General features: G+C 35.4%; 1 protein-coding gene across 4 annotated transcripts in view; it reads left to right on the top strand.

The window, feature by feature from the left end:
* Window positions 1–18,861, top strand: part of ARMC2 (armadillo repeat containing 2) — a 64,884-nt gene that overhangs the window by 20,433 nt on the left and 25,590 nt on the right. For all 4 annotated transcript variants that reach the window (XM_054196621.1, XM_054196622.1, XM_054196619.1 and 1 more), the window contains 5 exons: window positions 3,917–3,987; window positions 7,776–7,868; window positions 10,784–10,959; window positions 12,268–12,370; window positions 14,965–15,185. In XM_054196621.1, coding sequence (XP_054052596.1) covers window positions 3,917–3,987; window positions 7,776–7,868; window positions 10,784–10,959; window positions 12,268–12,370; window positions 14,965–15,185 — 664 coding nt within the window. The remainder of the gene's footprint in view (window positions 1–3,916; window positions 3,988–7,775; window positions 7,869–10,783; window positions 10,960–12,267; window positions 12,371–14,964; window positions 15,186–18,861) is intronic.

The raw sequence follows: 18,861 nt of genomic DNA, 5'->3' as shown, positions 1-18,861 counted from the left end.
AGCATTAACTTGTTTGTATTAGGCTATGTGTCCCTCTTACCTGATAACTAAATAATCGGGGACAGCAGGGCTACATCTGCACTAATAATTAATAAAAATTGAATAAAGGAGTTACTCTCTGGCTTGGTGGCCAACTGCAGTGTCACGGGTTATGTTAATACAATGAAAGTATCTCTAATCCCCTCCCTCCCACGCACAAAGGGTTGTCTGGGAATGTCCCTACATCTGTTTGTCTGTGCCCTGTGCCGAGACACTTGTCAAGGAAAGTACTACCTTTCTTGGGCCAAAACCATAGCAGGGACCATGCTCATGCTCTAACTGTATGGAAAGGTGTGGCCCAAAACTCAGGCCTATTGCCAGACTGTAAAGAGGCGGCCAGATTCTCAGATGTTTAAGGCTCTGCAGTATGGGGAGAGAGCCCAGGCACTATTTCTCTATTGGGATCTTATACCCACCTTTGTGAATCCGACCTTCCTGTCGTGTGCGGCTTCTTTGGAGAGAACTAGACCAATTCTTTGCCTCTGGGATGCAGTTCTGAGAAATTGCCATGGTTTCAATTGGGATAGACTTAACTTTCTTACTAGCAGCTGGTATAGTGCTATGTTTTGGATTTGGGATGAAAATAGTGTTGGTAAAACAGTGATGTTTTTAGTTGTTGCTAAGCAGTCAAGGCCTTTTCTGCTCCTCACACTGCCCCGCCAGTGAGGGCTGGGAGTGCACAAGAAGTTGGGAGGAGACCCAGCCGGGACAGCTGACCCCAGCTGACCAAAGGGAAGTTCCATGCCATATAACATCATGCTCAGTATAAAAAGGTGGGGGGGGGAAGAAGAAGAAAGGGGGGGACACATTCGGAATTATGGTGTTTGTCTTCCCAAATAACCGTGATGGAGCCCTGCTTTCTTGGAGATGGCTGAACACCTGCCTGCCGATGGGAAACAGTGAATGAATTCCTTGTTTCGCTTCGCTTGTGTGCGTGGCTTTTGCTCTACCTATTAAACTGTCTTTATCTCAACAAATGAGTTTTTCCTCACTTTTACTGTTCTGATTCTCTCCCCTGTCGCAACTGGGGGGGAGTGAGCAAGCAGCTGTGTGGTTCTAGCTGCCGGTTGGGGTTAAACCACGACCGAAATGTAGTTTTCCCTGGAATACCACTGAACGTGAGACTTTGCAGATTTACCATTAACAAGAGGCTTATGGCAAGAGCAAGCAAGTAAACATCTAAACATGCAGAGTTTCTGAAATAAATGCTGCTTTCACTTAATTATGCATTCTTTCTCCAAGGAAAAATACTGAACACACCGCTGCAGTGCTGGCTCACCTTCCTTTTGGAAGTCCTTGTAGTCTGTGTACATTCAAGAAAGCACAGTTCCTCATAGTGGCTACTATGAGGACTACTGTGGCTCCCTCATACAAGAAGGACAGAGATGATCCAGTTGCCAAGTTCTTTTTCCTCTGTAAATCATCAGAGCCTCTGTCAGTTGATTTCTTGATGAGTCCCTTATCAGATGATCGGATTTCTGCCAATTGACTTTGTTTCCAAGGCAACCACTCTCTTGACAAGCCAGTTCCCTTCAATAGTAGGTAACTTATTTTTTAGAGTAGGTTGATTACATTTTAACTGCATAGTTCTTAACAAGATATTGCTGCCTAAGTTTCAGCCCTGCATGAAAGTGAAAAGATAACAAAGAAACAAGTCTCTGTAAACTAAAATGGAGTTGGCAGCATGGTAAAGATACATAAAGGGATTTTATAATCTCTCACAACATTCATAAATTGTACATACTCCCTATAGATAAGCCTGCCCACCAGTCATTCTCATTTATGTACGTATTCAGTGTATTCTTTTTCTGTAAATAATGAAAGTTCCAGTTAAGCTGTTTAATTTATGAGGACGTTTCCCAAACGTACAGGTAGTTCTGTGAATACCAGCAGTACAGCAATCTGCTTTCCTGCTCATCTAGGTCTCTAAACTGGTTGATACTGGTATTTACAGAATCATAGGTTACAAACCATACCGTTTTTTAAGGCACTTCAGACTTTGACATGATCTTACCCTTCATCTTGCATATGTGGTGTTTCTATCTGATAAATGTTCAGGTTACCACATCCTTTGCTTTAGTGTCTTTTCTATTCACCTGTTTTTGTTTCCTACAAAACTTGTAGGATTGTCTTTGTTGAGGTTTCTTGGATTTACATTTTAGGGAAAGAGGCACAGGCAGGATATAGTTACAAAATTCTTTTTCTGAGGAAAGCAAACTCAGACATCTGTATTCACGTAGGCAGATAGTATCATCATGGCTACCTGTAATTCTGAAGGTACTGATTTCTGAATATAGCTGGATTAGCATTTGGTGGCTGAAGTCAGGCTATAGTCTTGATTTCAGGGATGGCTGAACCTTGTAGAATGATTTCTTAAACTTTTAAAGTTTGTAGGACAAGATATTAACATAAATTGAACTAAATTTTGATTTCTGTTAATATGTTGAACTGTATTTAATGTGTGCTGTAGAAACCTTTCTTACAGATGTCAGTCTATTTTAGAGTAGAGATGCAAGCACTTGTCTACTTTTTTTTCTTTTTTTTTTTTTTTTCAAAGCATTGCTTTCCCAGAGGAGTAAGAATTGCTGTATATGAGCTGAAATAATTTCAAGGTAGTTTGTGTAAGCATTTGGATTTTGGAGCATTTAAATCCTCGTGCTGTAAAAAGAAAGCATTATTCACTGTTAGCCATAATGAAGCAAGTGTTCCTCTGTAATGTGATTGCTTGGGAAATTTTTGACTGATCACAGTGAGCTTTCCAGTCCCTTTTGTAGGCAAGTGATCTTACAAGAGCTTTGTCTTTTATTCTGTCTCCATCTGTTGATAGGATGACTTACATCTTCTGTCTGGACTGGCAGACAGGATTTAGGCGCCAATCCAGCAAACCACTTAAACAACAGTTCAGCTTTAAGCCTTATAGCAACTAAATTAACAGGTTTAAAAAAAATAAAATTGAAATAACATTGCTAAAACACTACTGTTATCTTTAGACAGAAATTTAGGAGATTAGGATATTGGTACATGAACTATAAATGGAAAGAGAAGTGTTAAACAGATGAGAAGTATAGAAAACATAGATTAAGACCTTTGTCTTTAGTACAGAATTTAAAGGAGGAAAGATTCCTGTTTACTAGCAAAAAGAGTCTATATCTTGTATATTTCTTTTAGATCAGGGCTGCTAGTGTGTTGCTCGGCAAACAGAATAGATTTATCACAGATGTATGGAGTAGTTTCCTCTGGCCAAAGAAAGACTAATCATACAATCAGCGGGAATTATGGCATTACTCACTGTTGCTTTTCAATGAAATGACAACATACGTGTTTCTTGTACTAACAGAACTAGTGAGCACTATGCAGTTAGCAATAGTTCACAGGCAGACCTGGAAATTCTAATATTTACAAAAGGGTTACTATAATGTTTGCTGCTTTGAAAATTCTTCTCGTTAAATCTTTTAAGTGTTAGTTCTATTGGAAGAAATCACTGTCCTTGTGAATGGATGAACTTACAGTTTTAAGCTACTTCAGATAATATTCAGTTAATGAAACTGATGATAAAATAAAAATTGGCTCTTTCTCAGTTTAGTTTGTTTCAGCTTTCAGTTTTATTGTACAAGTGAAAATGCTTTAAGTTTTGTGTTCCATGACGGTGACCTCTTGTGGTGTAAATATGTCAGTATTTCTGAAGAAGCTTTTTGTAATACATACTTGAGGAAGCTTTATTTATATGTCATTTTTAATGAGCAGATAACCTACAAACTTATTAAAATAACTTCTAATCTTTTCCAATTAGATCTCATACTGAGTGCATGTGAAGAAAGAAGCATTTTGAGCATTGTATTCTAACATACTTTGTGTGTGTCTGCACTGTATCTTTTAGTGACCAGATGAAAAAGCCGGACACAAGTTCAGCATGGCCAAGGAGTCCAGGCTGGAAGAAAAGAGTAACAGGTACTTCATAAGGCATTTCAATCTCCAGTCAAGAAATGTAAACTACAGTCAAATAGAAATAACCTAATTTTTGTGATTTGATCTTTTTCTTCTTTATTCACTGAGTAGTATTTTTGGTTTTCTAGTTGTATTGGATTTTTTTACTGTTGTTGGTGAAGAGAAACAATATTGAAGAGATCTTCACTCTAAAAATCTGTTGATGCTTTCCTCTTGTTTTTCTCATATGTAGGCTTAAGAACTTGCCAGTCCACTAACAGCTTGTTTGCCCATCCCTTTTTGTAAACTGGCATAGTCGCACAGAAACTAGTAAAGTTATGTCAAGCTGTATTAGCTAAAGACAAAGATTCTGGATTACCCTGTAGGGATGCATTTTGTTAATTTTACATAACAGATTTTAATTAATATTTCCTGATAGCCGGGACATACATGGCTAGGGCATATTTGAGAGTCTGGTATGGAAACCTGAAGTTTCTACTCTGCTATTATTATGCTTTATTACTATTTTTCCAGAACTGAGAAGTTGAATTATTCTGGATCATTCTGGCGAAGGCTGTAATGTGCTCTGCTTTCATTTCCTTCAGAAGAGCTGAGAGTGTTTACCTTGTCATGGGAGTTAGTATTCTGTGGGGCTGTGTTTTCTGTTTTATAAGCCTTTTAATTTATTTGTGCTATTTTATTGGTGCTGTTGAAAAAATCACGTGTGCTATTAGGATTGTTTCTTTTTATATCTACTTTTTCAACATTATGTAGCTTCCTTAGTTTGTGCATACTTCATCTTTAATCCCAGAATAAACAGTGGGATAGCAGTAGGAGTTCTCAATCATTTCTTCCTCTATAGTAGGGTCCTGGAGGGCGTGTTCATTTACAGATTATTTCTATTTTCTGATATGATTTGTGTATATACTTTCACATTTTAGAGAGGAGGTAGGCTGTTTTAATACTCATACATTCGTAGCCACTCAGTATTCCACAAAAAGGCTAAACATAATAAGTCAGGCAGTACACAGCTTTTGAAAGCTCAGTGTTGCTAAGGCTCTTGTATTTACATGCTAAAAACAGCAACCAATAAATGTAGACTGATTAGTGATTATTTTTTTTTTTGACCAGAATGCAAAGCTGTGGTTAAGACCTATGAAAAACTGAGACAACGAACTTCAACTTGCTGAATTCTTTTGCTTGAGTGTTTTTGCTGTTGAATTGCGATTCGCTCAATTAGAAGGTTCAGGACAGCTTCTGCAACATTTTAAATACAACTAGTGCCATAATTTTTCATTAGCACCTTAAAAATCTCCCAGGACTGAGACACATACAAGCTTACAAGTTATTAATGTTGCTTTTATTTATAATCAAATCTTTCCTATTCATTCTTATTGCTAGGATTAATACTGTTTCGTAAAAGCTGATTATCTTTTTTTTTCCTAGTTATAAGAGATATTTGTTTAAAAAAATTATGCCATTATGATTTTTAGGTTGCTGTATTTTTCTGCTGAATGTGAGACAACTGCAGCAGAATGGCACGAAAAATCAGTTAATTTTGTTCTGAACTAAAAATTGAATGGCTTGGTTTTTGGTTTTTTTTCTAGTGAGAAGTTTGGTCATATCTGCATGTGCCTACGTGAACTATTCTTATTTTTTGCTTAATAAAGTTAAGCATGTGCATAGTTAGAAAGTCAGGCCCATCTTTCAGTTTAAGAGAGGTAGTTACAAATTGGAAAGAACAGAAATAATTGAGTCAATATGTGGGTTTTGTGGCAGGAAGGAACAGTGCAAACTATTCTAGTGTTATTTCAGCTGTGCTCTTACATTATCCGAAGCAGAACTTTCACTTCATTGCAAATGCTGCGTAGTGTTTTATTAATTAAGCTACTTGTTGATCTAAATAAGGCTATTAACTCATTTGATCTAGAAAATAAAAAAGGTTTGCAAAATAAGTAATAATAATATTACCTAATTACATATACTAATATGTATATACATGCACACACCAACAATACAGTTTTTGTAATATCATACTTACCAGTGTATTACTTAGGAAGCAGCAGCATTTTTGTATTATCTGTTGAAACAGATATAATCGATAGATTCATTCTGTGGAAAATATAGGCAGACAGCTAAAGTTAATACAAATACACAAAAAGAATCTGGATTTTTTTTTAAAGAGCAAGCTTTCAAAATCATCAGGAAGTTTTTAATGTTTCTCTGTTCCAAGTAATGCTCAGTAGACAGTAATTTTTTTAAGATCTGAGATACTGTTCTCATGATGCAAACCTCTTAATATCAGTGTTCTCATGTAGGACAGTATTTTTTGTGTTTGATAATGATTATGTTAAGAATTTACACTGTCATTTAAATGCAAGAGCTAGTAACGAACAGTAGGATACAGTTTCTGACAAATCTGTTGCTTTAAAAAAAAAAGTATATATTCTAGTCTTAATGGCTTTCTTCACGTTACTTAGTGGGATTGTGTGACTTTTATTTCCCTATTTTAAAGAAAAGAAAAGAACAAGCCAAACCCCATCTTTGTAACAACAACTTCGATTGTCTGCAAGATAAGCAGCTTAACCTAATCTTGAACTCCAAAAAGATGCCTACATGCACCTTGTAAGCAATTGTTAGATCCTTTAAAACTCAAGTTGCTCCGAAACTCTGGCTGTCCAGCTGTAGTGGGACAATGGTCAAGACCAGAATTCTGTCAATTCACATACTGCCAGGTGAATGTGAAAAGGATGTTCAGCAAGTCGGAATAATTCCTAATGATGTTGTATCCATATGAAAGTCAGTGCTGGAATCCATTTTTCAATAAACTGTGCTTCACCAACTCCTTTATCCAATCTGAAAACAGATCCACGCTCCCAGTCTTGTTTCCAGGAGAATGCCGGACTGCTGATTTTTTGGTCTACCAATTTTTAACTTGATGTCTGCTGATAGACCTTTTTTTTGTCTTTTCTTTTTGAAGCAAAGTGTAAAAAAAGGGAAATTTTTTTTTAAAACTTCCCTTTGTGAAGTGGACAAGGTTTCTGATAATGAGCGGTAGCTCTTTTTCAGTCACTGTGGAGGAAATTGGTTGAGGATGGCCAAGAAAACTGGGAGTTGGTTGTCTTCAAGGCTTCTGACATGTTTATTGGAGGCAAACCATCTTTCAGATATCTGTAGTTTGCTATTGATTTCCCAAGATCCTGTGTGAGAAATTGTTTAACGTGACAAAGAGTAGGAGTGAAACATGCATTTTACAAAAATTTAGTCGAGAAGTTCTCAAAACTAATTGCATGTAATCGTTAGAATTGCTTACAGGATATAATAGCTAACAAGACTGTTTTTCCCTAACTGACCAAAAAGTCAGTTAACCAAGCTTATTGTAATATTGTGCATGTGTACTAGAAAAAATTGTACAATCCTAGAAGATTGTCTGTAGTATGGATATTTTTTAACACAGAATAAGCTGTCACATGGACACAGAGCTGAAAAATAGTAGGACACATTGATGTGAAAGTAGTCATTACTTTCCAATTCAGCGATGAAATGAAACATTAATGTCGGCAAACAAAAACAAATCTGGCTTTACGGTACAGCTTTACATATCAAAACATTTATCCATCTAGTTTTGTTTCAAACTTATGTTTTTGAGAAAATCTAAATAAAAACAAAAGCTTCAGTAGATAGAATAACCCAGAATATAGCAAAATGTGTCATTTTTAGATTTTTTTTTTTTCTGACTGGTGTAGCTATTTATTTGTGTAAAAGCTGAAACCTTCACTGAATATGTGCTTTGTTTTGAATGTATTTTGAAGGCTCAGAGGATGAAACAAGAATAAATGAATTGGAAGAGGAAGAAATCTTTTGGCATATAAAGATTCTACCAATTCTGCACGAACTGGAAGAAGGTGGGTAACACTGTTCTTGAAAGGGAGTATTTTCTGTACTATTTCCTACGAGAAACATGGGACTCATTTGTTTACTAGAGAAGAATAACAGTAGTTGGACTATGTAGCCTTATATGCTTTCATATGTTCGGTGACTTTGCACTGTAAAACTGGCCTGGGCAAGTGTCTGTAGGTGGCCCTGCTTGAGCCAGGGGGGTTGCACCAGATGACCTCCAGAGGTCCCTTCCAACCTCAAGCACTTGTGATTTTGTAAAAAATAAATACTGGTTTAGAGAAGATCTTTTCTGGTTAAATTACCTTATTTTAGACAACATAGCTCTGCCAGTTTAGCAGTCAGTGATGAGGTAATAGTTTTAAGAATGCAGTGCTGCACAGATTCACTGTTTTAAGCATAGACTGTGTTGAAGGTTGAAAACTAAGGAAATCTTAATGAAAATTTTCATCTGTGCTTAAAGTGTTAGATGTCTCAGAAAAGTATGCAATGACCCAGAATATTGAAGCAAAATTGCGTAAATCAAGTATGGTTTGAAAGATTGAACCCTGAAATCCATTTTAATGTTTCATTCAACGACTTGTTTAGGTGACTTCTCTAGACATTATTTTTATTTGAATGGTAGGAATATAGAAAGTAGATTTATTTTTACAAGCGCTTAAAAGCGAGTGTCAAATTAAGGGATTGATTCTGTTTTACAGGATCTTTTGCAGTGTTCATTATAGCATGGTACAGATTAAAATATTTTTTTGCATAATTTTGCAGATGTTGAGGAGTATGAAACACCTGTACAGTACTGAGTGATTCCCAAAATATATCATTATTTTAAAAAGACAGGATTCTAATTCCCACATCTGTCAGTGATACGTAGAAAAACAGTGATCAGGAAATTTGAAAACAGCTATGCAACTTCACATTTTCCTTGCTTAACGCTGAGGTTGTCAAATATGAGCCACTGAGTTAAGTTTTGCATAGTGAGATGTTCTTTATAGGTAAGCAAAATATTATTTAGAGGTAAAATCTAATCATGTCTTTCCCTTGTCATGAATGTAACTAAGGTAAATCAGTTTTCATGCCCCTTTTCCTCAGTCTTTACTCGATTTGGTTAGCGTTTTGGGGTTTTTTTTTAGCTTTTTTTAAAAACTTGATTATGGGTTAGTTTTTCTAATAATAAATGAAATTATCAAATGATACTTTCTTACCAGTTGACTGAACGTAGTACTACAAAAACCTTAAAGTTAAGAGTTTTGCTGCTTCTTGTATATTCACATCGATTGTAACTGAATTGCATTATTGCCTTCTGCAGCTGCATGTTATATTGCTTTATTTAGGCTGTTTACTGCACAATTGAAGTTTTTCATATCAAAATGGATATTAGAATTCCATAATTTTAATGTTTTGAGTGGATCCGTTGGTAATTCAATATTTTTAAATTTTGTGTGCAGTCACTTGCTTCATACCTTTCAGCTAATTCCCTGCATGTGCATTCAGGTCACAATTAGCTTTTTATGTATTAATAGAAAAGCCTTTTTCTTCCCCTTTCTTCCTCAGAAATACTTGCAGAAAACTCTCAATTCAAAAACAAATCTGAAGTTTAACCTGGAACTTAATATTGTCTTAAATCTTATGAATATCTTATGAATGATTGTTACATGACAAAAACAAGTAGAACCCCAAATTTTCTTTTCCTAGAGGAGCAAATACTTTATTTTGTTACAGTCCAGTACTCAAGGGAGGATAAGCTTCAAAAATGCCCCATGGGATGAATAACTTTTGTTGTTGCTAATTTTGATGAAATGGAGTGGAGTCCTTTCAATTTTGGTTCCTTGACACTCCTATTTCACTGCTTCCTGGAGTAGAGGGTTTAGAATCATGCTAAATTTTGTTAAATTTTCTGTCATGATGGGAGTAGAAATGGAATAGTCATTGCTGTTGCTTGAGTGTGATGATTGCAAATTGAGAGCTTCCCGGCACTGCTCAGCATGAAAGGTGGGTCCTTGAATCTGCCTACAGGTTTGGGGCCTCAGATATAATGTTTTTTGTTGTAATTTCCTGTCCATACATATTTTATCGCAAGTGCTTTGCCTCCTTGAATATGACTCTATTTCAGCTGTGAAGTACATCCGGAGTAAATGCAGAGTTTTTGCAGGCAGTTTGAATGTCTTTATATGGTGCTTTATTAGTGTCACCTTGTAGACAAAAGCAAATGTACGAAAAGAAAAAAAAACAACCAAACAACCCCTTAAATTTTAAAATAGGCAAGACTTTTCCTTTTGCCTCTAAAGTAAACACGTACATTATTCCATTGTGTTGAGATGCAGAATTTGTAATAGTTTACTGCAGGTTTTATATTTGTATTTTTTTAAATAGTGTCTGAGGGACTCGGGTTAGGAGGTAGATGACTTTTATGTCAATAGGCCAACAGTCCACTAAAATATATCTTGCACCTCTGCTATGCATCAGAGAGTTCTAACGAGTTTTTACACTCACTTGTTTGTAATCCCAGCAGGGTTTGATATATTTGGTTATGTATATGGACAGAAGAATATTCCTTAACTGTCTCTTTTTCACATGTAATGTTTGTTGGAGCTCTTTAAAGAAATATATTCAGATTCACAGTTTCCTGGTAGATATTTGGTCACTCTGATTATTAAGCATTAAAGGTGAGTTTCATTTTAGCTTTAGGTATTATTTTGGCTCTGTGATTTCTTGCCTTGAATCTCTTCTTTTTGGAAGAGCAGAATAAAACTTTCTGAGAATCGCGTTATCATTTTAAGAGATTTATTAGGCACCTTATTTTTGTTGTTGTGGAACCTATTCTTTATTTTGTTCTCCTGTGTCTTTGTCTATTGAAAGGCTCTGGAAGAGGTGGCACCGATGATAATTTTTTGTTTTTCTCTCCCTTCCTGCCCCCTTCAAGTAGAAGACAATATAGAAAATCTTTGTCTGGCTTGCACCAAGCTCTATCAAACCTTGAATGAAGGAAATATGCTTGGCAAAAGATTTAAAAGGAGAAGTGTGCTTCTGAAGTTATTATATAAACTTGTGGACGTTGATTCAGATCCACTTTGCCTGAAGCTGGCAAAGATTATTCTGGCTGTAAGTGTTTTAAAATGCTGTTTGGTAGAATGTGAAGCTCAAAATTGTGAATTACAACTTGCATTTAATTTTTCATTTCATATTTGTAAACTGTGTCTAAACTAACCCTTTCCTAAGCACAATTTCTTGCCATATGGATACTAGTCTCCCATTCATCCAGATCGGCACTTGTTGGAGCCTATATTTTGCAGAGAAAGTAGGTCTGGGGGACGAAGGAGGGACACAAAATAGGATAGCTAGCGTATGGTGGCAGGAATATTGCTTAGGCATGGAAAAGAGACAGTGTCCTTAGCTGGGATACACATGCAGGGATTTAAACAAAACAATAATTTAAAAAATTACACATGGAAATGAAGCTTAGTTTTTGAATCATATCTTGACCTTATTAAACACCTTTATCTGAAAATACCCAAGCAGTTTTGGGTTTTTTTTTGTAAATTGAGTAAGTGTAATTATCTCTTTCTCCAGTATTTACAGTTAAAACTCTCAATTAAGTTGGTGCTTTTGAACCTATTGGTTCAGCTTCTACTAAGTGTGTATGGACAGTCACTGGTGAAAGGATACCACCTAGCATTGTGTTGTAGACATTTAAGTAATTTGTGTGTGTGTGTTGGGAGAAGGGACTCCTTTAAGCTAGTGTATGTTATCTTATTCAGAAGATATAATTATATATTCGGATACTGCATAGATGTAAGTGGTGCTTATAAAACACAAAAAAAGTTATTTTACAGACATTTTTCTGTGGCATCTTTTAGAAATCAAGAACAAGAGAAGAAATTGCCCTTGAAATGCCGAGAAGAGATTTCTCATTGTATTTTTAACAGTTTTACTGCCCTTTCATGATCTCTCAATGACCGTTAGTACATCATAAGATCTTGTTTTCTAATATTTGAGAATAACTTTCATTATGACGTGTATTGTTGTGCTGGAGTTCTTTGTGGTGTGGCCATAGACGCCGAACCAGTGAATCCTGTGCAGAATTTCTCTCTAAGAGTGAATTAGAGAAATAAAATTGTGCAAGTTATTGATATGCTACCAGCAGAAAATACATAAGAAGTTTGTATATAATGTTATTTTAAAGTCAGTCAGCACAGTTTGCTAAATAGAGCTTAAACTAAATAGGTTTCAGAATCCTTTAGTTCTGCAAACTTTTCAGTTTGGCTCAGTGTACTGTCAGGTTTTCAGCTGGAATTTAATAGATCTGTGAGAATACAAGTTTGCCAATGTGTCTGAGCTTGTAAAATGTTATGGTGCATTTTTGTATGTAGATTTTAGTTGTGATTTTTATGTCTATTACTTTATTTGCAGATGAAAGTGGATGGAAAAAATCTTCTCGGTGTTTGCAAGCTTGCATTTAAAATTTGCAGGAATGAAAAAAATGATTACATCATTCAAAATGATAGATTATTGGGTATGTATTCTGTTCTTGTATATAAGTTAGATGTTGAAATTCAATAGTTAATCATCTTTCAAGAACCATTCTCACAGTTAATGCAGTAAAAACTGCCTGCTAAGTCAAACTAACGGTCCATCTAGTCTGGTATTCTGTGTGTAATGATGGCAATAGGGGATGCTGTTTAGGGAGAGCATGGAAGCCTAGGAATTTCCTGTGATCTGTTTCCCTGCAGTACCCTACCATCCAGAATTGTTACATTCTATTAGGGACATTAGGTGGTGCGTCCCTGCCTAATCGTTTTTAGTCTCTGTTTATAGATCTTTTTTTCATTAATTTGTCTAATTCCCTTTTGAACTTTCTGGTTCTGTCTGCCTCTACAGTTTCATAGAGCAACAAGGAGAAGTTCTGTCTCCTGTTTTAAACCTATCTACTTTTCATCATACCCCTGCTTGTAGTTTTGCGGGATTTGTAAGTTTCTTCATTCAGCTTACCCTCCACTTCACAAATTTTTAAACCAGTCATATCACATATCTCTGCCTTCTCTTCCGATTGAGGCATCTCAGCCTTTTAGCTCTCTCTTTGAAACGATACTGTGTCATTCTCTCAGTTGTTTTAGTAGCCCTTCTCTGTACCTTCTTGAACTCCAGTAGATCTTTCTTGAATTGTACAGAGCAAAATTGTCTATACAAGTCAAGATGTGTCCGCACCAAATTTTATAAAAGTGAAATAATGCTGTGTTGCTGGCCATCATCAGGAAGGATATTGAGACTAATCATTGGCTTTTTTAGCTGCTGCTGCACATTGAGACAATGGATTTGGAGAGTTGTCAGCAACGGCTCTAAGAACTCCTTCACAATTGTAACCGTATTTATGTTATCCACACACACCTTGCAAATATGAGAAATATGAAGAAAATGACAGTGTATGAATGATACTCAGTATCAATTGATAGTAATTCCTTTCATTAAAACTTCATCATGTTTTATTAACGTAGGCCTTGACCTTGCAAGCATTTATTGCAAGTGCATAAGTTAAAGTATATGTGTATATCTGCTTAAACAGATGAGAGTATTGATGGTCTTAGAGTTTAGTATGTGAGTGTTGTCAGAAATAAAGACCAGCTAAGCCTTTCCAGTAGTAAGATCAACAGGAAAGGACTTGGAGAAAAGAGAACAGGTCAGATAGCTCAACTGACTTTGGATACTGAAAACTACAGTTTTGTAGAGATTAGCATCATACAAAAATCTGGACAAGCTGGGTGCCTATGTCCGTGTAAGCATTGGTTTTTTTCCTCTCCTTTCTGTCTTCATTCACTTTTCTTTCACTTGCTCTTCTTTCCCTGTATTTTAAAAAATAATAGAGGAAGGAATGTTTTTGGTAGGATTTTGTTTGTTTGTTTATCCACTCTTTATGTTTTGGAGCTACCTCATCCAGGCCAAAGATGATGAACTTGAGTTATCATCATAATCACCCAGATTCATGTTGCAGTCACTGGGTTATAGGTTCAATTTCTTTTTCTTTCTCTGGCCCTGTGAACTATTTATGCGCATTGGAGTAACTCCAGAAGAAGAAATAACAGTTCATCCCAAAATAGACAACTACTGTTCAAGACCCTGTTTGCTACTGAGCAGAGCAGGACCTGAAACTGATCTCTCACACTGCCATAACCCAAGTGGTTTAGCTGGTTGCTAGGCAGTTGGTGAGGGTGAGAGTTTGGGCAAGAGCCTAAAGTGTGTGTACTTCATCCATATACACCCATGTACTTCAGTTGAGACAGAAAAAAACTTTAGAAATTTCTTGAGTTTAATGAGAGGAAAAAATATTTTTATTCAGCTGGATGGAATGCAGGAAGCAGAATTAAGTATCAGTTTCAATCAGTTACTAGAAATTCAAAAGTATAAATTTGGTTAGGATTACTTATTTATTGAAGATACACTCATCAAATTCAGAATGTCTCAATTTTTACTGTGAAAGATACACTGGGTTTGTGCTAACAACTGTTAATTTTAACATTTCAGGTATCTGACAGTGGCAGCATAAAGCAAAACTTTTACAATAACTTTACCTACATAAAAAACTAGATGACCTTTAAAAGTCCCTTCCAACCCAACACATTCTATGATTCTATGAAAAAGTAAATCTAAAAAGGCTACAAACAGACTTCAAATGTGAGATTTGAATTACGCAGCTGTACTTTTTAGTGCTCCATTTGAGTTGCTTTAAGACGTTTGATTTTTAAGGAAGTAGTAGGAATAAACCTCTTTAGAATATCTCAAGTTTAGTACACAAAATTCCAGGCACACAAAATCACTTTTGCAAATCTTGACTGAGGATTTCAATGACTACTGCTATGTGTTTACAACTGATGCTGGTTCTTGAAGCCTGGGAGAACAAAAGTCAGGCCCATTCTCTTATTCATCAATAATTGTTTCTTGGTTTCAATCCAAATACCCAATTTTTCTACCCCACTTATTAGAAATGTAAGAGTTCAATCTGAGGTGTTTTTTTTTTTTTTTTTTTTTTTTGCAATTGTGAATCTCTTAAATGACTGGACTGTATCAACTATAAATGTTAATATTAGGCTTTCTGAATAATAATTTTCCTTTTAGATTGTTTGTTGGAGGTCCTGAGAACTGAAGATCTACAAAAAAACAGTGAAGCTCTCCTGTATTGCATGGGAGCTATAAAATTCATGTCTGGAAATGCAGTACTCCTTAATGAAATGGTCAACAAAGGAGCTGCTGAAATGTTGCTGCAATTAATGAAGCAGATTAATAAAGTAAAAGAAAATGACACATATTTCTCCAACTTGGGACACTTATTAGTCCAGGTTAGCTTTTACTTTTATTTCTGAAAGTACACACTTCAAGGTCAAATTAAAAATTTAATTAGAGGAGATAAGCTAACTCCGTGTGCCACTGACAGAGTTGTATCTGTATTTGAATAGGCTTCTCTTTAAGGCATTTACATCAAGTTGTTCAGGACCTAAATTTAATTATCATAGATATTTTTGTGTAGTCAACTTTAAAGGGTTTAGAAATTCTGAAGTTAATAGAAGTATTTTTAGATACCTAATAAAACCAGTTCATGCACTTTATGGTGCTGACAATGTTCTGGATATAGTAAACAGATAAAAATGTGTTCCCTGTCTAAATTCTTTAAAATGAAATAATAAATACAAACTGATTCTGCAATGTTCTAGGCGACTATAAAAAAGTTTTGTATTGCAAGCACTATGTTACATTTTTTAAAATGCATAGGAAAATATAGCTACGTTTATTTGACAAAGTATTTTTGAAAAACTGTAATTTAAGGAAAAGGTAGTTGTAAAAGCCAACACTTTCTGAATCTTTTTGAAGGCAGCAGGCTCAAAACTGTCTTTTCACATACGAGGTACCTTGGTGAGTGGTGCCTATGAAAACTAATCTGCCCTAAAACTGTTTAAATCTTAGTGGTTTAGAAAAAAAAATATATTATGTAGCTAAATCTTAAGTTATACATAGGCTGTGGGGTTTTTGTACTGGTATTTGCTGGCTGCTGTTGGCATTGATCATGTAATACATATAATAGGAATCCTGTTGAGTAGAAAGAGATGGAAATTTATGTTAAATAAAGTTTTTGCCAGTTGGGGAATTTGAAAAAAACAAATGATGTCCAAGTAATAAAACTAATGAAACAGATAATTTTTAGCTGTTAGAGTAGCTGTCTGAACTTCCCCACGACTTTGCAGAACTGTTTTCTCTCCTGTTATTTGTATTTGGGATACACTTAGTTTTTTAAATCAAGGGTTTAATTTGCAAATATGTGAAAGAAAAATGTTACATTTTACACTTTTTGGCGGGTCATTTTTATCTCTGCTGTTTTCAGTATGATTGGAAGTGTAGCAAAACTGTTTTGTACAGTTTGAATAGACTGACTGTTTCCAAGAAGGCCTCAAGTATTTTGTGGAAAAGTCAATACTGACAACTGTCTCCGTTGAAGCTGCTGTTCAGCTTGTTTGTGTTCTCTTCTGTAGTAGTACCGATACTTCATTTTTCTTCCTTTTGTGAGAAAAGCAGTGATTCCTGCTTCTATGGAATTCCTGTGTGACTTTCTCGTATCGGTTTCTTCAACAAATCTACATTAACGTGCACCATTTCTTCCATGTGAGTTAATTGTTCAGTCATCAATAGACAGATGTAGGCATAGTTCTGTTTTCAGGGATATAGTATTGAAGAAAGCGTCTTCTGTGATTCAGGTCTTCAGAATAAAGGAAGTTTTTGTGGCATACTTTTGACTTGTAGCAAAAGATCAAATATCCAGTAACATACAAAACTAATGAATAAATACAAGTCTTCAGTAATAGAAAGCAAATTCTATTGGAGGAGAAAAACACCTCAAATAAGAACAGTGGTCTCTGAGGGAGGCTCCACCATCTCTTAACCTTGATAACTGAAGTGTCTCAGTTAACTGGGACCAACTCGTCATTGTTTAACCATATAATTGCACAATCAGCAGATGGCAATGTTATATGTAAACTGGCCAGGTCATTTTTGGGAATAAAGACCCTCTCTGATTCCTTCATTGTTACACAACGGGTTTTATGCAGAAGTCCCACAATACAATAAAAAAAAAAGTTTGTAATAATAATTATTTTTCCTTAATAGAGGACGTTAAAGCAAGGTCATCTTTGACTCATTTTATATTGCTTCACCTAATAGTCTGATTATATTTATATGAAATATGGTAATGCTTATTCAAAAGCCGAGGCTTTTGAAATGTCACTGACAAGACTTAGCAAGTACTCCACGTTCCGTAATTGAAAAGCACTTAAATGTCTTCTCCTTTAAAAACAGCATTTGTCTGCTGTTAGATTTTCTGTTTGGGTGAATTTGATCTTTCACATGGCAACATAAGGATTAGGGCTGGTGGGGATTACTAGAGCCAATTGTTATGCATTTCTCCCTGAATCATGGTGTCTGCTTTGAAGCAATCGGAATCTCTCTTGAATTCATCTGCTGTCTGGCTAGCTTCTATTATTTTTTTTAATATGTACTCTTCAAATTTCACTTGTGTACTAACTGTTCTTTTGTGGATATATACTTCTATGAACTTCTGAATTTCATTGTCTCGCATGTTTCAGTGTATACATTATTTTGTGTTGACTTTCTCTCCAGCCTCTCTTTATCTGAGGATAGCTCTTGATAGAATTTATTGCTGGAGAATTTTGAACTGCCTAACTGTCTCAGGCAGTGAAAAATTTTATTCTCTTTTTGGAGACCCCTGCACCATTATCTATTGATAAATTTTTTTTTTTTTTTTCATCATCTAATATGTAAGTTTCTTTGCTGCAGTGAAAGCACTGGTCTGGGTTTGAACAACACTTTTAATATGTGGTTTATCCTTCATTTTCTTTATTGGGAAGTTTAGCTAAAGCGCAACAAACGTCATCCTAGGCTGACTGTGAAAATGTTGTATGTGAGCGCTGAATGGAGTCTTCTGTGGAATTTTTCCACCAAAACTTTTGAATAGCCAAGTATTTGATCAGAGGATTTTTATTTTAAAATATTTCTCCAATATTATGTTGATTTTTGAAGCATTGTGACTTGTGAAGGAATGCATATTTGGAATTGTATTTTTTGCACTTGTTTAGTTAAAATAACAAAAAACTCCAGGTGTTGTCTTAAAATGTGAGCAATATGAAGCAAATGGCTTCCATAGGTTCCGTTTCTGTTTATTCTGAATATGGTACACATTTCATATTTAGTGATGAAGTTAAATCCATTCACATATCACTTTCACATTACCACATAATTATTTTTTCCCCTCTGTACCTTGCTTATCCATTTTGACATATTGTTCCATCTCCTCTTGGTCCGTTACAGAACATCGTGTGGTAACTGAAGACATGGACACTTTTGTCAAATTTGTTGAAGTAGGACAGCAAATTTGAAAGCTGCTGGAGAATGGACAGAGTAGTGCGTAGAATCCTATGACCAGAAGCTCCTCAAACACAGCTTAGCCTGCTCTTTGTCAGATTTTTCCTTTAAAATTAGCAATTGCATATCACTGGACAAGCCGTCCAATTCAGTGATAAAATAGTTAATTTCTGGAGTTTTTTGTGATTAAAAACAATTTGAACAGATAGTCTTTGTGCCTTATCAAGCCACATTTAAAACCAAATTGAAGTTAAATACCTTACTCTTAGAATAAGGAAAATTTGAAGAATTCCCACATTCACATTAGATTAAATGACTTCACATTAATTTTATAGTAAGTTCTGGTTTAGCTCAACAGTTAACTTACATGTAATTTCTTGTCTGGCTTTGGCATTTGAATCCCCGTACCTTGGAAGAGAACCAGAACATTTCAAAATGTGCAATAGCTGATTAATTTTGCATATCTACAAGTGATAGATATTGTATGCTTAAAACTCCTTGAAATAGAACAGTATCTTCTGAAAATATTTTGGTTTCTCCAAAATAAACTTGAGGACTTAAGCTTTTCATTTTTATACTGTTCAAATA

This window comes from Rissa tridactyla, chromosome 3 (genome assembly GCF_028500815.1).
Source record: "Rissa tridactyla isolate bRisTri1 chromosome 3, bRisTri1.patW.cur.20221130, whole genome shotgun sequence".
Classification (NCBI taxonomy): Eukaryota; Metazoa; Chordata; class Aves; order Charadriiformes; family Laridae; genus Rissa; species Rissa tridactyla.
This window is presented reverse-complemented; position numbering and strand designations above follow the sequence as displayed.